This window comes from Leptosomus discolor, chromosome Z (assembly GCF_034619465.1).
Source record: "Leptosomus discolor isolate bLepDis1 chromosome Z, bLepDis1.hap2, whole genome shotgun sequence".
Taxonomy (NCBI): Eukaryota; Metazoa; Chordata; class Aves; order Leptosomiformes; family Leptosomidae; genus Leptosomus; species Leptosomus discolor.
The window spans coordinates 68,386,658-68,403,612 of record NC_141419.1 but is presented as its reverse complement, the minus strand read 5'-3'; the positions used below and the strand labels follow the sequence as shown (position 1 = coordinate 68,403,612).

The 16,955-nt window shown below is 43.4% G+C and overlaps 2 protein-coding genes across 2 annotated transcripts; both read left to right on the top strand.

Annotated features, from left to right (window-relative positions):
- CCNB1 (cyclin B1) lies at positions 1–3,124 on the top strand. The gene is made up of 7 exons (XM_009957892.2): positions 1–243; positions 463–630; positions 1,022–1,180; positions 1,576–1,812; positions 2,212–2,349; positions 2,636–2,746; positions 3,014–3,124. Exons 1-7 carry the CDS (start codon positions 1–3, stop codon positions 3,122–3,124), a joined length of 1,167 nt encoding a protein of 388 aa, XP_009956194.2.
- An 8,299-nt stretch (positions 3,125–11,423) lies between these two features.
- On the top strand, positions 11,424–16,820 carry KGD4 (alpha-ketoglutarate dehydrogenase subunit 4). Its single transcript, XM_086479532.1, has 4 exons — positions 11,424–11,489; positions 12,289–12,352; positions 15,211–15,413; positions 16,664–16,820. Exons 1-4 carry the CDS (start codon positions 11,451–11,453, stop codon positions 16,679–16,681), a joined length of 324 nt encoding a protein of 107 aa, XP_086335658.1. The 5' UTR covers positions 11,424–11,450; the 3' UTR covers positions 16,682–16,820.
- Positions 16,821–16,955: the final 135 nt, after the last annotated feature.

Below are 16,955 nucleotides of genomic sequence, written 5' to 3'. Positions count from 1 at the left end.
ATGGCCTCCGAGCTGGTAATCCGCCGCCGCACTGCCCTGCGTGACATCGGCAACCGCGCTGCTCGGCCAAAAACATGGGCCATCACCAAAAAAGCGGTGGAGAAGGGGAGCTGCCAGGAGGAGTCCAGCACCAGGGCCCTGGCCGTCACTACCCTGGACAAAACATGTACCAGGAGTTCGAGGGCTGCCACCGAGGAGGAGTTGCAGTCTACAGCCATGGACCCCAAGCCGGAGCCTTCCCAGGTACTGCCTGCAGTCTCCCTGGGGCCACGTGCCCCTTCCCCAGCCTTGGCTTGTGCTGCAGCAGGGCTGGGCTGAGGTGCGATACGTGGCCTCACTCAGTGCCCTGAAATAGGGGTTATGAGCCCCCACAGTGCAGGTCGCCCCATGGGAGCCTTTGCTTGGCCCACATTGGGCTGCAGAGGGAGGTGCTGCCTGTGTTGATCCCAAATTTCCTTGCAGTTGAAACCTCAATCTCCAACCCTCATGGAAACACCTGGATGTGCCCCGCCAGGCAATGTGCTCTACCAGGCTTTTTCTGATGTCTTGCTTGATGTGGAAGATGATAATGACCCAAACACCCCCACCGACTATGTGAAGGACATTTACAAATATCTGAGAAAACTTGAGGTAGGTGGGAGTAGGTCAGAACTGCATGGGGCATTTGCTGACACTTACAGTGAACCTGTCATTATAGGTGTGGCTTGGAACTGGTAGTTGCTTTCACCTATGGATTTTCCTGAGGCACTAATAAGTGATCCCTCAACTTAAAACAGAAGATTAAACTGGGCTGATAACATAAACATAAGCTGGTTGTTAGAGCCACCAACTAGCAGTACCAGTACCATGCTCTTTCTGGCCCATCTCTAGTAAACCAGGAAACATTGTGCCTTGTGGCCTACATCTATGGGCTATGCCTGTACTGAACTCCTTGATAAGCCTTAAGATGCAACAAAAGCTAAGCATTGCAAATGCTTCAGCTAAGTGACTAGATCTATTAACCCTGCTCTCCTCCACACAGGAAAATCAACCTGTCAGACCCAATTATCTGGCCAGCCAAGCAATAAATGGGGATATGCGTGCCGTACTAATCGACTGGCTTGTGGATGTGCAGATGAAGTTCCAACTCCTCCAGGAGACCTTGTACCTGGCAGTTGCTATTATTGATCGCTTCCTGCAAGTAAGTGTCTCTCACAGTGTCAGGCAGGGCATTTCTCCTAAGCTAAAGCACAATGAGCACTGAGCAGTAGGGCCGTAAGTGGTTAGACATGTTACCTGTTACAAAATACAGTTGACCAAAAAAGGGCATTTGATGTTGAATTAGATACACCACATATCCCTCTCAGCTATGAACAGTGACTTTATATGTCAAAACTGCCTACTCCTCTCCCTGATTTGAACACAAAGCCTTCTAATATCCCTGCAAAAGCCAATAGAGTTACCAGATGATATACAGTTATTCTGTACATGCCAGTGTGAACATCCTGCCATAGAACAAACTTTACATTGGCTACCTTGAAGAGCTGTGTTCTGAGCCAAGTCATTCAGATAAACCTCTACTGCTTCTTCCTACAGGACAATTCCATTTCCACTACGATGTTGCAGCTGGTTGGTGTCACGGCTATGCTTATTGCCTGCAAATACGAAGAGATTGTTTTCCCAGATATTGAAGACTTTGCCTACATAACCGATCATGCTTACACAAAGTCTCAAATCCTCCAGATGGAGAGGAAGATCCTGCAAGCTCTGGACTTTAGTCTGGGTTGCCCTCTCCCCCTGCATTTCCTGAGCAGGACTTCAAAGATTGCTAAGGTAGTGCTAAGAATAGGTGCTGCTTACACCTATGCAATATCCGGCTGCGGCAGTTAAAATTGCTCAAAACTTCTGAGTACTGCAACAGTTTAGCAACTCAGCCTGGTCGAGACCTGTCGCCCATGTAGAAACAGGTCTTGTTTGCCTGTTTTCTGTCGCATGAGCTTAACCCACCCAAAACCATAGTTAAAATGGCTGTCTGGTAACTGCTAGGCTGCCACTGAAAGGAGTGATGCTCAACTATGAGCAGCCTAATACAGCTCAGAATTGCTCTGTGATAAATTCACTTGAATTCCAAGCCTATAGCTCTGAAAATGTTCACTAAGTAAGTATTTCTTGCTGCTTGACAGGATGCTCTTGCTTTGGAGATAGCTAATACTCTGCTTTGACTTACTGCAGGTCAGCCCTGAACAACATGTTCTGGCCAATTACCTGATGGAGTTGTCCATTGTGGACTATGATATGGTTCACATCCCACCATCAAAAATTGCAGCAGCTGCTTCGTGTTTGTCTCTGAAACTCAGTGGATGTGAATGGGTAGGTCATGCCTGTCAGACCACCTCCTAGTTTGGGAGTCGGTGTGCCTGTGCACCAGCTTAAAAGGCCACTCTGTGCCAAGTGCATGCCTCCTGCTTCCCTTGTGGTATGTCAGCATGTTCTTGTCTCCCTGTGGCCCATTACAAGGGGACAGTACTAGGGCAGTAACTATTAACCCTCTGCTGTGAGGCAGGAGACTGCAATTGCCGAAGCCCAACAGGAAGCAAAGAAACCAGTGTACTCTGATTGTTCTCGAAGGCTTGTCTCATGACTTCTTTCCTTTCAGACACCAACTCTGCAACACAACACATCCTACACAGAAAACGACCTTCTTCCAGTTATGCAGCACATGGCAAAGAACATCGTCCTCATGAATATGGATGCTACCCAGCTCATGGTAAGAATCTCACAGTGCAGGTGGGGGCATGTGTGGTTAAGTGTCGATAGGTGGTGCTTTGAAGCTGGCTTAGCTGAGCAACTGCTGTCAGACTTGGATCAGACCTGCTCACTTAGCTGAAGATTTCTCTTGCCAAAGTGGCATGACTCAGCTGTGAACTGGTCTCGTGTGCTAGGGTGGGCTTGGCTTGACTATCAAGCCTCAGGTGAGCTGAAATAGTGTAAGCTTATCAACAGGGTAAACTTAATCAAACTTTTCTCTCTGCAGACAATCAAGAAAAAATATGACATCTTGAAAAATCACAAGCTACTCCTGACTGATCAGCTGGGCTCTTCCATTGTACGGGATCTAGCAAAGTGTGTGTTTGAAAAGCTGTAATTCCTAAACTAAAAATCTGTAACTCTTAGATTAACTCAAGTAGAGTACTGTCACTGTCTAATGTATACTACTTGTGTGTTCTAAATACTTTTAATAAAGCAGTAGTGGATTTTATGTCAGGTCTTTGGGGTGGAGGCTGTGCCCAGGGGTGAGAGGCGTTAGCCGAGCTCGGGGCTGTCCCGGGTGGGGTTGATCCTCCAGGTGCGGGCAGGAGCCTTGGCACCGGCTCTGCTCACGCGGTGGCGAAGGCAGTGGCTGCCGTATTGGTCGGTGGCGTGCGGCTCTATTAACGGAGCGCGCGTTTTCTGCAGCGTGGCTCCGTTCGTCACGTCCCTGCTAGCCGCCAGCTCTACGAGAGCACTGGTCAGAGAGCTGCACCTGCCTTCGCCTAGAAGCGGCAGTTGTTCTTTGCCTACCGCCCTTCCATTTTTTCACGGTCTCCGTAACCGTGCTGCCGCCTCCCCTCCGGCCCCGACAGCAGGGGCTGCCTTGTGCCGTAGGCAAAGCGGTCCCTCACCTCACCAGCAGGGGTCGCCTGGGGAGCGCGCCCAGCCACCCGCAACCGCCCCTCCGCACGGCGCTGGCGGCCGAGCGCCGAACGGCCGATCCGGAAGAAGTGGCCTAGGATTGGCCGGGAACGCGCGAGCTGCTGGGGAGCCCCGCCCCAGCAGGCAGAAGCAATCCCTCGCCGCGCTGACGAGGGCCCCGCGCGCGCGCGGGAAGTTTGGAAAGGCGGCAATGGAGCCGCGGCAGGGGGAGCCGAGCGCGGCGGCGGCGGCGGCGGCGGCCGGGGCGGCCAAATGTGAGTCCAAGGACTGGTCGGCGAAGGTGGACGTCCTCATGCTGCTCCGGTCAGTGCCGGGGGCGGCCCTGGGAGCCGCTGGGGCGGCGGCGGCTCCGAGCAGGCCGGGGTGGGCGTGAGGGGCCGGTGGCTGCGGCGGGGCCCCCTCAGCGCCTGCGCTCGGGGCCGCGGGCCGGGGTCTGATCGTTGTCGCTGTCCTTCTGCTCCAGCCTGAGGGGCCAACTGAAGCAGCAGCTCGCGGAGTACAGCGCTGCAGCTTGTACCGGTAAGCTCACCTCCAGCTTCCTCTTAATGTGATGTTATGCTGATAAAGAGTGTGGCGTGGCTAACACACATATGTAGAAAAGTTATCAAAAGTGCTTGTTATAATAATGAAATGTTTTTCTTGTCTGAGCATCTTACTGCATTTTCTAGACAGTTCTTGGAGACACGTTTGAACTCTTACAAACTGCTGTATGAGTGTTGCCCACTGCCATTTTTCCTCTTGGGTTTTCACTTTTGACTCCTCTGACACATGACAGATTTTAGGCATATGATCACTCAGACTGAAGTCTTACCAAAAGTCTGCCAAAGTGTTTGGCAACAGTAGTGATTTAAGGTGTTTCTTATTGTTCCCACTATGTTTCCATTACCTGCGTCCCCTTCCACTGAACCAGCCAGCAGCATATAGAGCAATGCTGTGAGCCAGCTTTGGCATGTCTAAAAAGTGCTAAATGGAAATATTTTAAAGCCTAATTATTTCTCTGATGCAGCTGATTGATAGCATAGTCTCACCAACAGTGGAAGAGGTGATAAGGTGTGGAGTTAGGAATAAGAAATACCTTCTTAGTGTAGCTGTCAAGCTGCTTGTTGTTTATGCTCTATAGAGCATGTTTAGAAGCCTGGTGCTTTTTTAACTGATGTTCTTTCTTTGCAGGTCAAGAAACTTTCCCCGATCACATCACTGGTGAAGAGTTTCTCAGAAAGTATGTTATTGGATAACTTCAAACTTTTGATGTGTTTTAAAATAAAGAGGAGAAGAATTAAGAACTGAGCTTGGAGGTTCTCTTCTAGTTACTCCTTCTTATTAAATCTCTGGATTAACAATCAGTACTTTGCAGGAGTCTAGTGAAAATAAAGAAAGGGAAAATATGGGGAAGAAATATTTTACTCAGTCTCCTAATGTAGTTCTGTATCTGATGTGGCTTCTAAATTTGCAGTCCTTGTGACAGTTAGAACTCACTAATATAGTTCCATATACTAAAATACTGGCCTTAATAATTTTTGATTTACAGGACAAATTTTTACTGTAGACATATAGAGAGCAAGTTAAAAATGTGATATTGCTTTCAATTTTTTTGTTATCTTCACACAGTTTGGAGTCATTTGTTTGTTGTTTTTTTTTTCCTTCAGTGCCATACGAGACTTGGAAAAAGATATGGAGGAATTAAAAGTCTCGTTCCAGAACAAGACATTAGCCTTGCAAAGGTAGAGGTTTTTTCCTGTTTATTTGGAGGTTTGCTGTTTGTTAATGAAATCCTGTTTTAATCAGAAATATGTATACGTGCAAGTATGCGTGCACACAAAGTGATATGGTGTGTGTTACAAACATGAGAGATTTTAGTACCATTGAACCAGTAGCAATGTGGATGGACATACCATAGAGAACAAAAAAAACCCCACCTTACAAGTTGAAACATGTAAACCTAAAGGTTCCTGTAAAATTGTGGAAGTCTGGCTGTATAAATCAGTAAACGTATTTCTTGGCAGTACTTCACAAATGGCTGTGAGAAGGTGGAAGCTGGTGGGTGTTACACGTCTGCTGTGTTACATGGCTGTTCATTTGAATTGCTACCTTTGCCCAGCTTTGCTTCTGCAGACTCTGGGATTAATGGTGTCTTGAGTTTGTTTGGCAAGAGAGAAAGGAGTTGTCACTCTCACAAATAATCATTGATAACACTTTTCTCGTCCTGCGAGTTAAGCCCCATTATTTAACAAGTGTGATATTTAAAAGGTATTGAGTATTGTATGTATGGAGTTCCAATGTGTAAGTGGATGTAAATGGAACCTTGAAAATATCTCTTCTGTTACTTGTCTAAATCTACCTCTCTGAGTTTCTTATCAGTTCTCATCAGTTACATTTACATGTTTCTTCCCCACACTATGCAGGATCCAACTTGCAGGTGCCCTGAGAAACAAAGTGCAGCAAAACGATAATGACTCACGGTAAGGTGTTCTTGGGGAAAAAATAGGTAGAAAGCAATGGACTTTACACAGTTTAATGTGATGCATTTCTACCTTACTTCATTGCACTTTTATTGAAAGCAAGCTTCCTTCTAGTTTTTACTGGATGTTATACTGCCCACCTTCTGGCTAGAGGCAGCATGATCAGACCTCTTATACCCAGAGTGGATTTGCATTTGGGCTCTTAATTAGCCAGCCTTTGATTACAGAGATCATAATTTTTGGTTCGCTAGTGAGACTTTATGTATGAATTATCTGCATTTATAGTAGCTGAGCACAAATTACAGGCTTGTAACGGAGCCTTGCTTCTGCTTTGCTGCCTTCATTAATTAATCATGTGGGAGCTTAATGTCTTTGAAAAAGAACTGAAAATTTCAAGCATGTTTAAAATTAACTTTTAATTTCCTGCCTGGTATTAACAGGTGCATGCACATCAAGTGTAATACGAGAAATATAATTTCTATCAGAAATGCATCTGAAAACATTGCGTCTCCATGATGTCCCTGCCATGCACCAGAATTCAGGACCTTGAATTCTTAGCCATTCTCAGATGCCTAGGCTTCCTTGATACCTTCCAAGCTCTGTGGTTTGAAATGTTAGACAAATTTAACTGAAACATTAGGGAAGCTAAGAGTGAAATAAGGAGACTATTTGGCCCGTACAACAATACTTAGTATAATAACTGTGAAAAAGAAAGGGTGCAGTTTGTTTTTTAAAATAATTTATTTTGGTGTTAGGGGAAATGGGGATTTTTTTGTTTAATCCAAATAACCTTGACTAAAACATTTATGCTGTTGATTCATATTAATGGTCTTAAGGTATCCACTGTGTTTCCTTCCTTAGACTGATCATGGAAACTATGACAGAAATAGTAATGCTCAGCACATCAATAATTGAGTCTCAGGAGGTAAGTGGCACTTGTAGCTTCTGTTGCAGTTGTGCAGGTCTACCAACCTCCACACAGGCAGGAGCACAATTTGAAATCCACGTTGTTGCACAAGTCATCTGAAGCTAAATATGTGAGCCAAAGCGTGTAGTTTCCACTGGTGTTAAAATTACTGAAATGATTGCTTAAAGTAAGAAAATCTGCTTTTAGAGCTGCCTTTGACTGCTTTTGTGGACTGAATTAGCATCTTTCAATATTTTTTGGAGTCAAGAGTCTAGAAATACTTTTTTTTTTTTTTTCAGCAAGCACGTGAGAAGGAACAGAAGTTGAATGACATTAGAAAGAAAAGACTCTGTAAGTGTGTTAGTTATGTTGACTTTGTTTTATATTTGAATGTACAGTTCATATTTTAAATTTCTTCTTACAGCAATATTAACTTAAATCTGAAGTAACTGCAAAACTCAACACAGTTATAAAACTTCTGAAAAGAGTAGGAAGTACTATAAAAATGAGCTGGTGTGTTGTCTACTTGAGCATCAGACTGACACATCAGAATGAGACGTGCACGAAGATACTCAAAAAGAATGTGGTGGTGTTTTATTATTTAGTGTAAGCTCCTCAGCTAATTACACATAATTTTGTAATTTAAATCAGTCCTACAGCACCTGAAGCATTTTTTTTTTAATCAGACTGCCCCTTTATTAAAAGTTTGCAGAATAGGGGAAGGGATTTACTTACAAAGAACTGTTGTAATAGTGTATATGTTGGTATTCAGTAGGCTTGTTAGAGTGTGTCGAATTTAGATGTGAAGTCACTCTTCAGAACTTAATAAGGTAAATAGGTTTTTTAAATTTCCTGCTGTCATATGATCAGGTTTGCCAACTCTTTTAACGACTATTGTTTGTTTCCTGCGTAGGAAGTGGTGTGTCTGTAATGAACAAACACAATGAAATGCCTATCTTCACAGGAAAAATTAACATTCCTAATATCTTCAGAAATAAAGGAAGGACTGCTGTGTCAGCATTCTTTCCACGCATGAACTGCCCCTCAATGGTTTTATTCAGTCTGGTTTTAAGCCTGGTTTCCTATTAAAAAATAGTTTTGGACTGGTGTTGTCCATATGTCCCCTGTGTGACTCTGGAATTTGGTTTCAATCAAATCTTAGAAAGGGGAAAGAGTCTTGAACACCTCTGACTTCAAAAGTGGTGACAACCGAAGGTGGCGTATAGGACAGATGTAGAGATTACAGTCCATGCCTGATGGAAATGTAGACTGCGTACAAAGTACTTTCTGTTTTGCTTGCAGCCAGGGAACAAATTGATGTGCTTTGATACCAGGAAGGCACAGCACATGTTGCCTCTTGTGTGAAAGGAATATCTTGAGGTATATTGGAGGGCAGGGATGAAGTGTGAAGTTAGGGTTATTGCAGTGGAAGAGCCTTAGATGTCTGTGAAGAAAAAAACCCTATCTTTAGTTCTACTGCTCACATAGCTGCTGCTTAACATTTCATTTTCCTAATAATGGAACAGCACTGAAAAACGCTGCAAGACAGAAGCTGCTGCAAATTCATACCATGATGAAGAAACAAAAGGAAGAAGAAACAAGTAAGAAAGTGAGCAAAATGCTGGAGGGGATACGTAATGACTTACAAAAAGAAAGGAACATAACTACACTAGTTCAAAATATATTCCAGGTAATGTGTTTTAGCTTTTAGAAGAAAGTTTGCAGTTTTGCATTAGAGTCAAGATAACATAGTGTACAGTAAATGTAACTTCAAACAAAATGGTGTTTTCTAAAAACTTTAAGCAATGATGGTAATGGGAAAACTGGTGTATGAAGGGAAAACTTCCTTGCTTTAAAGGCTAAAAGCATGAAATTGTCACAAACTTCTTTGGAATACTTGTTTACAGAGTTTAGAGATGGTCTATCAATCTATCTTTATTCCTTTGTTCTCTTAAAGGTACAAAAATAATGCATTTTTCTCAGAGAATGTCTGTCACAGCAATGGCTGTATTTCCTTACACTGAGAGTCACCCCTACACCCCCAAAATCAGTTCCCCCATCTCAGGGTTAGGAAAAACAAGCAGGTCTTAATCCCATGACACCAGTGAGCCAGACTGCTGCTCCTCAATCTCCCCCTTCTGACCACGTGCTCTCCTGTGTTTGCGTTGCCCCTTCAGCCTTGTGAAAGCCTTGTCCTCCAGCCACGGCCAGTCTCCAAATACTTTCAGCAGCGCAGCCTTCAGCCTTTTGGTTACCCATGTACAGAGGCTGCTGACTAGTCTGTCCGTGCAGCTGGCTGGCAGGTCATCTGGAGTGTGGGTCACGCAAAGCAAGGAAGAAAACCTTGTGAACTAGGGTAGGGTGGAAGGGCCTCCTGCAGCATCCTGTTCTCAGAGGGGCTCTACTAAAGATCACATAGGCTGTGCTGCAGTCTGGTACTTGCCTCACTGGGTGACTTGTCCTGTCTTCCTTCTCCTGGCCCTGCTGATCAGTCACTTAAGTACAAAGATGGGGGGCACAGTGAATGGTAAATTGCTCTTGAATGTACCTGCAAATGGGTTATGAAATCCCAGTTAAGTGCACACAAAGTTTATTTAAAAAATTTAGACTGAGGGAAGAGAGAGAACATATTGCAGGAGTTCAGGTAGAAGACAGGATATAACCATGCTGGCTGTGGGTGATCAGAAGAGTTTCAAGGACAGAGCGCCACATGTTTTTGTATTGCATGTTATGTCTACTACTAGTTTGCATTGGTAACAATGTTACATCTCAAATTGAGAAGAAGCAATTAAACATTTTAGTGGGTCTTAGGTTAGATTCCTAGAATTATCTCCTGGGTTTGTATTCCTGAAATCTTCTGAGCTGTAAGTAGAGCAAATCTTCCTTGGTTAAATTTGTCAATTCTTATTTTCAATCCAGAATGGCGGGGTGAGAATGTAAACTGTGTTATCTTGTGTTTGAGGCAAACTTTATTTCATGTGTTCAAAAAAAAAAAGTGTCCTCCAAATTCCTGTGTTTAAAATATGAATGGTGTGCGAGTACCTCTAGGAAATTCAAAGCACTGCTTTTTTTTTTTTTTTGCCTACGTATTGACAATAGGATCTAAAACGATACTTCCCTTTCTCCTGTTTCCCCCTGTCCTGCCTACTTCAAACAATGCTGTGAATTTCAAGGGCTTCCAAATTAAAAATAAAAAACAGACAGCTTTTGAGAGATTTTACTAGGAATAATCCTTTTTAAAGGCTTTTTTTAACCAATAATCTTTCTTTCTTATAGAGTATCATAATTGGAAGCAAAGTTAACTGGGCAGAAGATCCATCTTTAAAGGCAATTGTTCTGCAGCTTGAAAAAAATGCCTGATTTCTGTGAGTCAGGGGAAAAGGTACTTAGTTTTATACAGTGTATGTTTTCAGTGTACTCAACTTGATAGGTTAATATGTATCATGAAATCACACTTTAAGAATTTGAAAATTTAAGTTTTCTAGAAGTCGTTGTTCTCTCTAGAGACTCAGAATGTGGCCACACAGCTGTCTGAAGTGAAGTTTAGTTCCTGGTACACAGCGAATGTTTGAACTGTTAGAGCAGCTGATGAAACTACCTGAAGAGCCATTTCATAGCTGTCCTGTCCCAAATGCTCATCTCTCTCTGAAAAGCAGCAATAACGTTGGAAAGAGCAATAATCTATGTTTTTCAAGCTTTTATGTAAAAGTGGTCTTAAACCAAGGCTCTGCTGTTTCTGTCCCCTTCCCCTGGGTACCCAGTAGCCTGCAGAGCTTGGACAGGATGCATGACCCTGCTCTGCCTCTGTGGAAAGCCCAAACTGGAAAACTCAGTTAAGTCAATCATCATGTTTAATTATCATCATGTTTTAATTTTGAACTCTGAAAAGCTTATAATCTTAATTTTTAGCTACCACTTACGACTGCTGCATGCTGATGAGTTAAGCAGAGGTGTAGCAGCGGATGTATGTGACCTGTAGACAGCAAAATACAGCAGCCCTAGGGAAAATGCAGGTGGAAGAGGTGACTTCATGCTATCAACTATGCAGCTAACCATCATTCCAAATGTATTTTTTTTATTAACAATTGCATTTTTCTTTAAGAAAATTGGCCAAATTATGGTGTGTAATGTGTTAAAATGATGTCACTTGTAATCTTTAATTTGGTAAGTGAATATCAGCTATTAAAAGGCTGGCAGCACGTGCCTTGATCGAATAAAATTAAACCGCAGGTTCACGCGAAGCGTTGCGTTTTTTTTCCCCGTCGCCCCTGCGTTTCGCCGCGTTTGCCTCCCAGCCCGGCGTACGGACGGGCCAGGCCTCGGCGGGACAAGCACCGCCCACCGCCGTGGGCGTGGCCCGGCGCTGCCCCTTCAGGCGCGGGCGGAGGCGCGCGCCGGCGGCGGGGGTCACCATGGGCAGTAAGATGGCGGCCGCCACTAGGGTCGTGCAGGTAACGGCGCTCGGCCTGCGGGTTGGGGGCGGCCGGCTGGGGCCCGGGGGCCTGGCTGAGGCGGCGGGCCTCGCCGGGCGTGCGGCCGCCGGGGCCTGAGGCGCCCGGGGCCTGAGGCGCCCGCGGGGAGGCCGGTGTCCTTGGCGCGGGGGAAGAGGCGTGCTGGTGGGGCCCGCCCGGTGTCGCCGGTCATTTGGTGCCGGTGAGTGGTTTTCTGGTACCAAAGGGTGCTGCGGGGCAGCGGGCACCCTTTTGTGCCCTGTTCGAGAGGGGAGGGCGTTATCCGGCAGCTCCTTTCTAAGCCATCGTACTTCAAGGTGAAGGTGAGACGTGGAGCCTTCCTCAAAGGATGTGTTTCAGAAATAAGCAGTGTGGCTTCGGCTGCCAACCTTTACAGTTTACAGTTTTTTCTTACTGGAACTAGTCAGTCTCGTCCCGACAGCTGAATACGTACAGGCAGAGCACAGCTAGCAATTCCGCGTGCTAAAACTTTATCATTGCATTTATGCGACTGCGGTAGCTGTTTCTGCACACACACAGGCTGATTGCTGTGGGGAGAGAACGCTTGTTCCTGCTGTGGACGTTAGGTGGGGGAATACCTTTAAGGGTGAAATTTCTTGGGGGGTAAACGTAGAACTTTAATAAGTAGTAGCTTTATCAGAGTGGTGATGCAGAAAGCAGCAGTATAGCAGTGATTGTTTAATACTTTGTATGTTCCATTTTATTGTTGCGAAGATAATATGTGTCTGGAAATATGTTTTACTATCCTTGTTTCTCCTACTGCCTTGCCTTGTTCTAGGTAGTCAAGCCACATACTCCGTTAATTAAGTTCCCGGACAGAAAAAGTAGTCCTAGACCTAAAAGTAAGTATTTAATCTATAGATAGAACTTGCGCCACATTTCTTTGCATTAGCCGTTCTATATAAGAACCAGCACAGAATTTTTCTGTTTCAACTATGCAACTTGACTGATTTTGGGCAGGGTTTCTGAAACGTCGTTGTTTTAATTTGAAGGCAACGCTTTGACTCTTCCTTTTCAGACTCAATGCAACTGTGAGAATACACATAATACATGCGTGTCTTTATTTCTTGATAAAAGCAGATTCAAGAAGATTTCCAGTATTGGTCTTCTGCTTACATATGAAGTCAGATTTTTCTGAATACTAATGTTTGCCTGGAATGACTGTGCCCAAGTGAGTTTGACGCAGCTTTAGGTATTCTGTGGTATTTGCAGAAATGCTACTGCATTTTCCTCATCTCTTCTTTTCTTAGTTGAGAGTGTGTGGTGTTTGTGGTATTTAAAACCCTCATTATAGCTGGGAGAGCCATCCTGCTGCACATTTTAATAAGTGTTTCTTTGTCCTGCTAATTAATGCTGAGAAAAAATTAATTTCGTTCCAGTCCTTGACATAAATTTTATACCTATAGCTATGTTGGTATTTATAAGATTCCCAGTACTATTACATCTAGACATCAAAGTTAGATGAGTGCCATGTTGTTTTAATATTGCTTTTGAGTCAACAGAGCATTCGAAATGGAAGTAGGAAACACCTTAAGAAGCTCTGTTACATTGTTCTGGCTTGTCTAGAAATGATACCACAGCATTGTCACATTTGTGATACAGCTCAGAGTTTAGTTTATCCATTGACATTGCACCTACAGAGCACATCAGTGCCCCTTCTGACTTACCTGTGAACTCTTCTGGAGCTATTTTCGGCAATAACTTTCTGTCAGAATTCTGTGTGTTGTGCACAGTTCAGCCAAATGCACCGCCTCTCGTGCCGCTGAACTGCTTTCTCAAAGGCTTGAAAAAATGTTACTTACCTCTTGTTTATCTCTGCGTCAGAAGATTTTTGTGACTATATCTTTGAAGTATTTTAAGTATTAATATGTTAATCTATTAAGTATTTTTAACTAATAATTATTAGACCTCTATCTTAATCAGGTTCTGTCATCTCATTAGCAAATTGCAATCTACTTCATTTTGCTTGAACATTATAGCAATAACTGCATTTCACTGTACCAGGCTGTCGCTTCTGCATAGCCAAACAGAGCTCTGCAGAGCGAGACTGAAGTTTTAGGGGTGTGGGTGCTTGAAAGGCCAGCCAAATTCTTCTACCCTATTACTACTGCAACATGATGGTCTCAAACAGGGAAGGGGATAGTAGAGACTGTATCTGAGATAAAGCAACAGCAGTATTAAGCCTGGTACTTTCGAGTCTTGACTTCTGATGGTTTTCATTGGCTAATGCCATCTGCTCCAGCTGCACTAGAGACTGAAACATACAACAGAGGAAAATCCTTGGCAAATCTCTAGGTATTTTTGTGCAGTACGAAACAAACTTGGACAAACTGTTTCTTGCTTTTTTCCTATATAAGGTGTGTTATTTCTTGAAACAAAAGTACTATGCCCCCTGTTCAGAACATACTGCTTCTGATGGGCTTTCTTCCTCCTCACTCTGGGACCTTACCTTGTACCTGAAGCACCTGATCAACTTGGGACTTCCAGATACAGTCTTCTGACTGAGAACTTCGGAATATGCCACTCAATGGTGGCTTTTTTTTTTTTTTTTTAACCAATGGTGGTTTGATCACATTGGTGCAGGTCCTACCATTGACTCATTGCCTCCTTTCCTTTGTCCTCATTGATCTTGTTGGAGGCAGGAGGGAGAGAGGCAGGCAACGCTGTGATATTTTAACTCCTCGCATTCTTTGACTCGTTCAGTCTTGATGCTGCATATTTTATAATTACACAGTCCCTCTGTCGCAGCTGTTCAGCTGTTGTGTTTCTCTTGCTCGTTTTTCAGGAGCACTGGGAGGGACTTCCTGGGGAAGCATTCTGCTTTATCAGGTGTTTCAACCTTCTATAGAGAGGTCTGAGTGCTTGTGAAGTAAATGTATTGCTGTGAGACTCCATCCTGCCTGGTGGGGTAACTGCATACTTCCGTTGTAAGATCGGCCATGGTGGGACAGACCCAAGGTTCAGAATGCTGACTGTGACAGCACTGCCCTTTTGTCATCTCTTCTGTCCTCAAACTCACGGCAACTTCTGTAACGTGAATTCCTTAAGCCTACCTCCTGGCCCTCACCTGTAAAGTGCTTCATGCGCACCGTGATCTCTGCACTGCGTTGGCATTGACTGCTGATGCCCGATATGTGGTGGTCATTCTGCATATCGTTAACAAAATTTTATACGATGCCATTTTGTAATATTAAAAACGGGTACAGTGCTGCATTGCGTGTTGTGGTATCTGTGAGTTTTATCTTCCGGTAAGCACCTACCTCTTTTTTCAGTTGTCTGTCTTTACAGTCGCAGTGAACAAACAGCATCATCTCAGTGGATCTTAGTGATTTATCTTTGCTATCTTTCTTCATAATTGCCTCCACACTCACGTTTCTGATACTTTATGCTTTTTCTGTAAGTACAGCTTCCCAGTGAAAAAGCCTTTGTCAGGATATATGCTGATTTATCTCCTGTTTCCACGTCAGTATTTGTGCCACTCAAAGGGGCTTTCTTTCATTGTCAGAATTGTTTCACTATGCTCTTGGTATATTTAAAACCAGTAAAAAGAGGTTGTGAGAAGTGGAGTGTCTTATTTCTTTGAAGTATTTGTTATAATGAAGAAAATTGTCAATAACTGGTAACTTTGATTGGCTGCTCATTAATCAGTTTTGCAGTCTTGTTACATCTCTGCAAATGGTTTCACAATCTGTGTTTTCAGTACAGGAATCTCTACCAGCAAGTGTGCCATCTCTCCTTGCTTCGAGAGCACAGGAGTCCATAGGAGGGAGATCACTGGCCTTTCAAAATACTTCACCTGTTAGTAGAGTACAGGGTACACCAGACACTTCTGAATTAGCAAGAACCTTACCTCAGAAATACAGAAGGAAACTTATGTCGGATGAAGAGGTTGAATATATTCAAGTAAGTTTTATTTATTGGTGTGTGTTGTCTGGATTTGCCTAGCATTTAGCTTATTTCTACACCTTCAAAGTTTCAAACCTGGTATTACTTTGTAATTCTTGGTAGGGGTGTGGTCGCAGCTTTCAGGTCTTTGGTGCAGGATAGCCAGGCCACAAATCCTTAATGCAGAAGGTACTGTGTACTGGGCTCTCAGTAATGAGTAGCTTGTGGTATCGCCAGGTATAGTGGTATGGGCTTAAAACAGACGTGCAGGCAGCTAGCGGCAGCCGTAGCCTACGTTAATCACCGTCACTGCCTGTTTTGTCACAGCTGTTTCACGTGTAGCCTGAATGTGCTGGACTGGAGCACAGGGGTCCGCTTGTAAGCCAGCGAAGGCTGTTGCCTCATGATTGAAGTCCAAAGCACTGCTCAAACTAGTTTTCAGAAGTTATTTATTAGTTAGGTTAACTCTTGTGTTTCTAGTAGTGGAAACAAATGTTTTATTAAACTTGACATAAATATTTTCTGCAATATTTGCAAGTAAGGCAGTGTACATGAGAGGGAAGAAACCCCGCTTTTGTTCTGTAACAATTCTGAGCTCTGAACACCGATGCTTGAAAAGGGAGAATGCACAAAATTTGAAGAACTTGTGAGATAGTTGTGAGTTTGAAATGAAAAGGCGCTTGCAAAGCTTTGTTGAATGATAAGGACACCTACAGTCTAATCATGTTAGTAGAGGAAATCAGTGTTCCTGCATGTATGTGGGCAGGGTATTATAATTAGAAATAAAACGAGTTATTTCCCGTAGTAATACTCTTCTTGACTTCTAGCATAAATTATCTAATGGTGAGGTAAGTTGTAGAATAATTTTGTTGGGATGGCTCACCTTGGGTTTGTTTTTATTTTACACTTTGGAATTTGGGCAGTAAAAATAATTGTAAAGCGTGTGTTCACTGCTGCTGTGTTTGTCAGGCCTTTCTGAAGTCAGTAAGAGTCAAGTTTCTTCAGTGGGAGACATGGCAGCAACTGTACTTGTAGGTTGCAAGTGCTGATCTTTTTGTATTCTCCCCTGCAAAAAATGGAGCTGGTACTGGTAGGTGCTGGTATTTGACACTCTGTGCATCTTCTTATATAGATGAAAAATGAATGTATAAATTAGAAATTAAAACTGGAACTCTGTCTGTTAGTCTGTAACAGTGCAAAAGAAGATTTGTTCTCCATTTCCCATTCTTTTAGTGGAATATGTTTAACTGTCTGCTTTTCTTTTACAGCGTGGAGGTCCAGAATAAGCATGGAAGATGGTTCGCTGGCCCTTGTTGAAGTATGGATTTCACAATAAAAGCATTTCCTTAATACTAAAACTGATTGTATATGAATAGCTTTAATAAAAACCCCTATGAAGGGTGAGAAAATTGACACAACACACTATATATTAGTTTGTGATTGGGAAGGTTCTTCTGTTGATGGCTAACCAGCAATTGAATATATTTCATGTCCACACCATTAAAATATTTTTCTAATTAGCCATTTGCAAACTTGACAATCTAACCGAGTAATTTTATT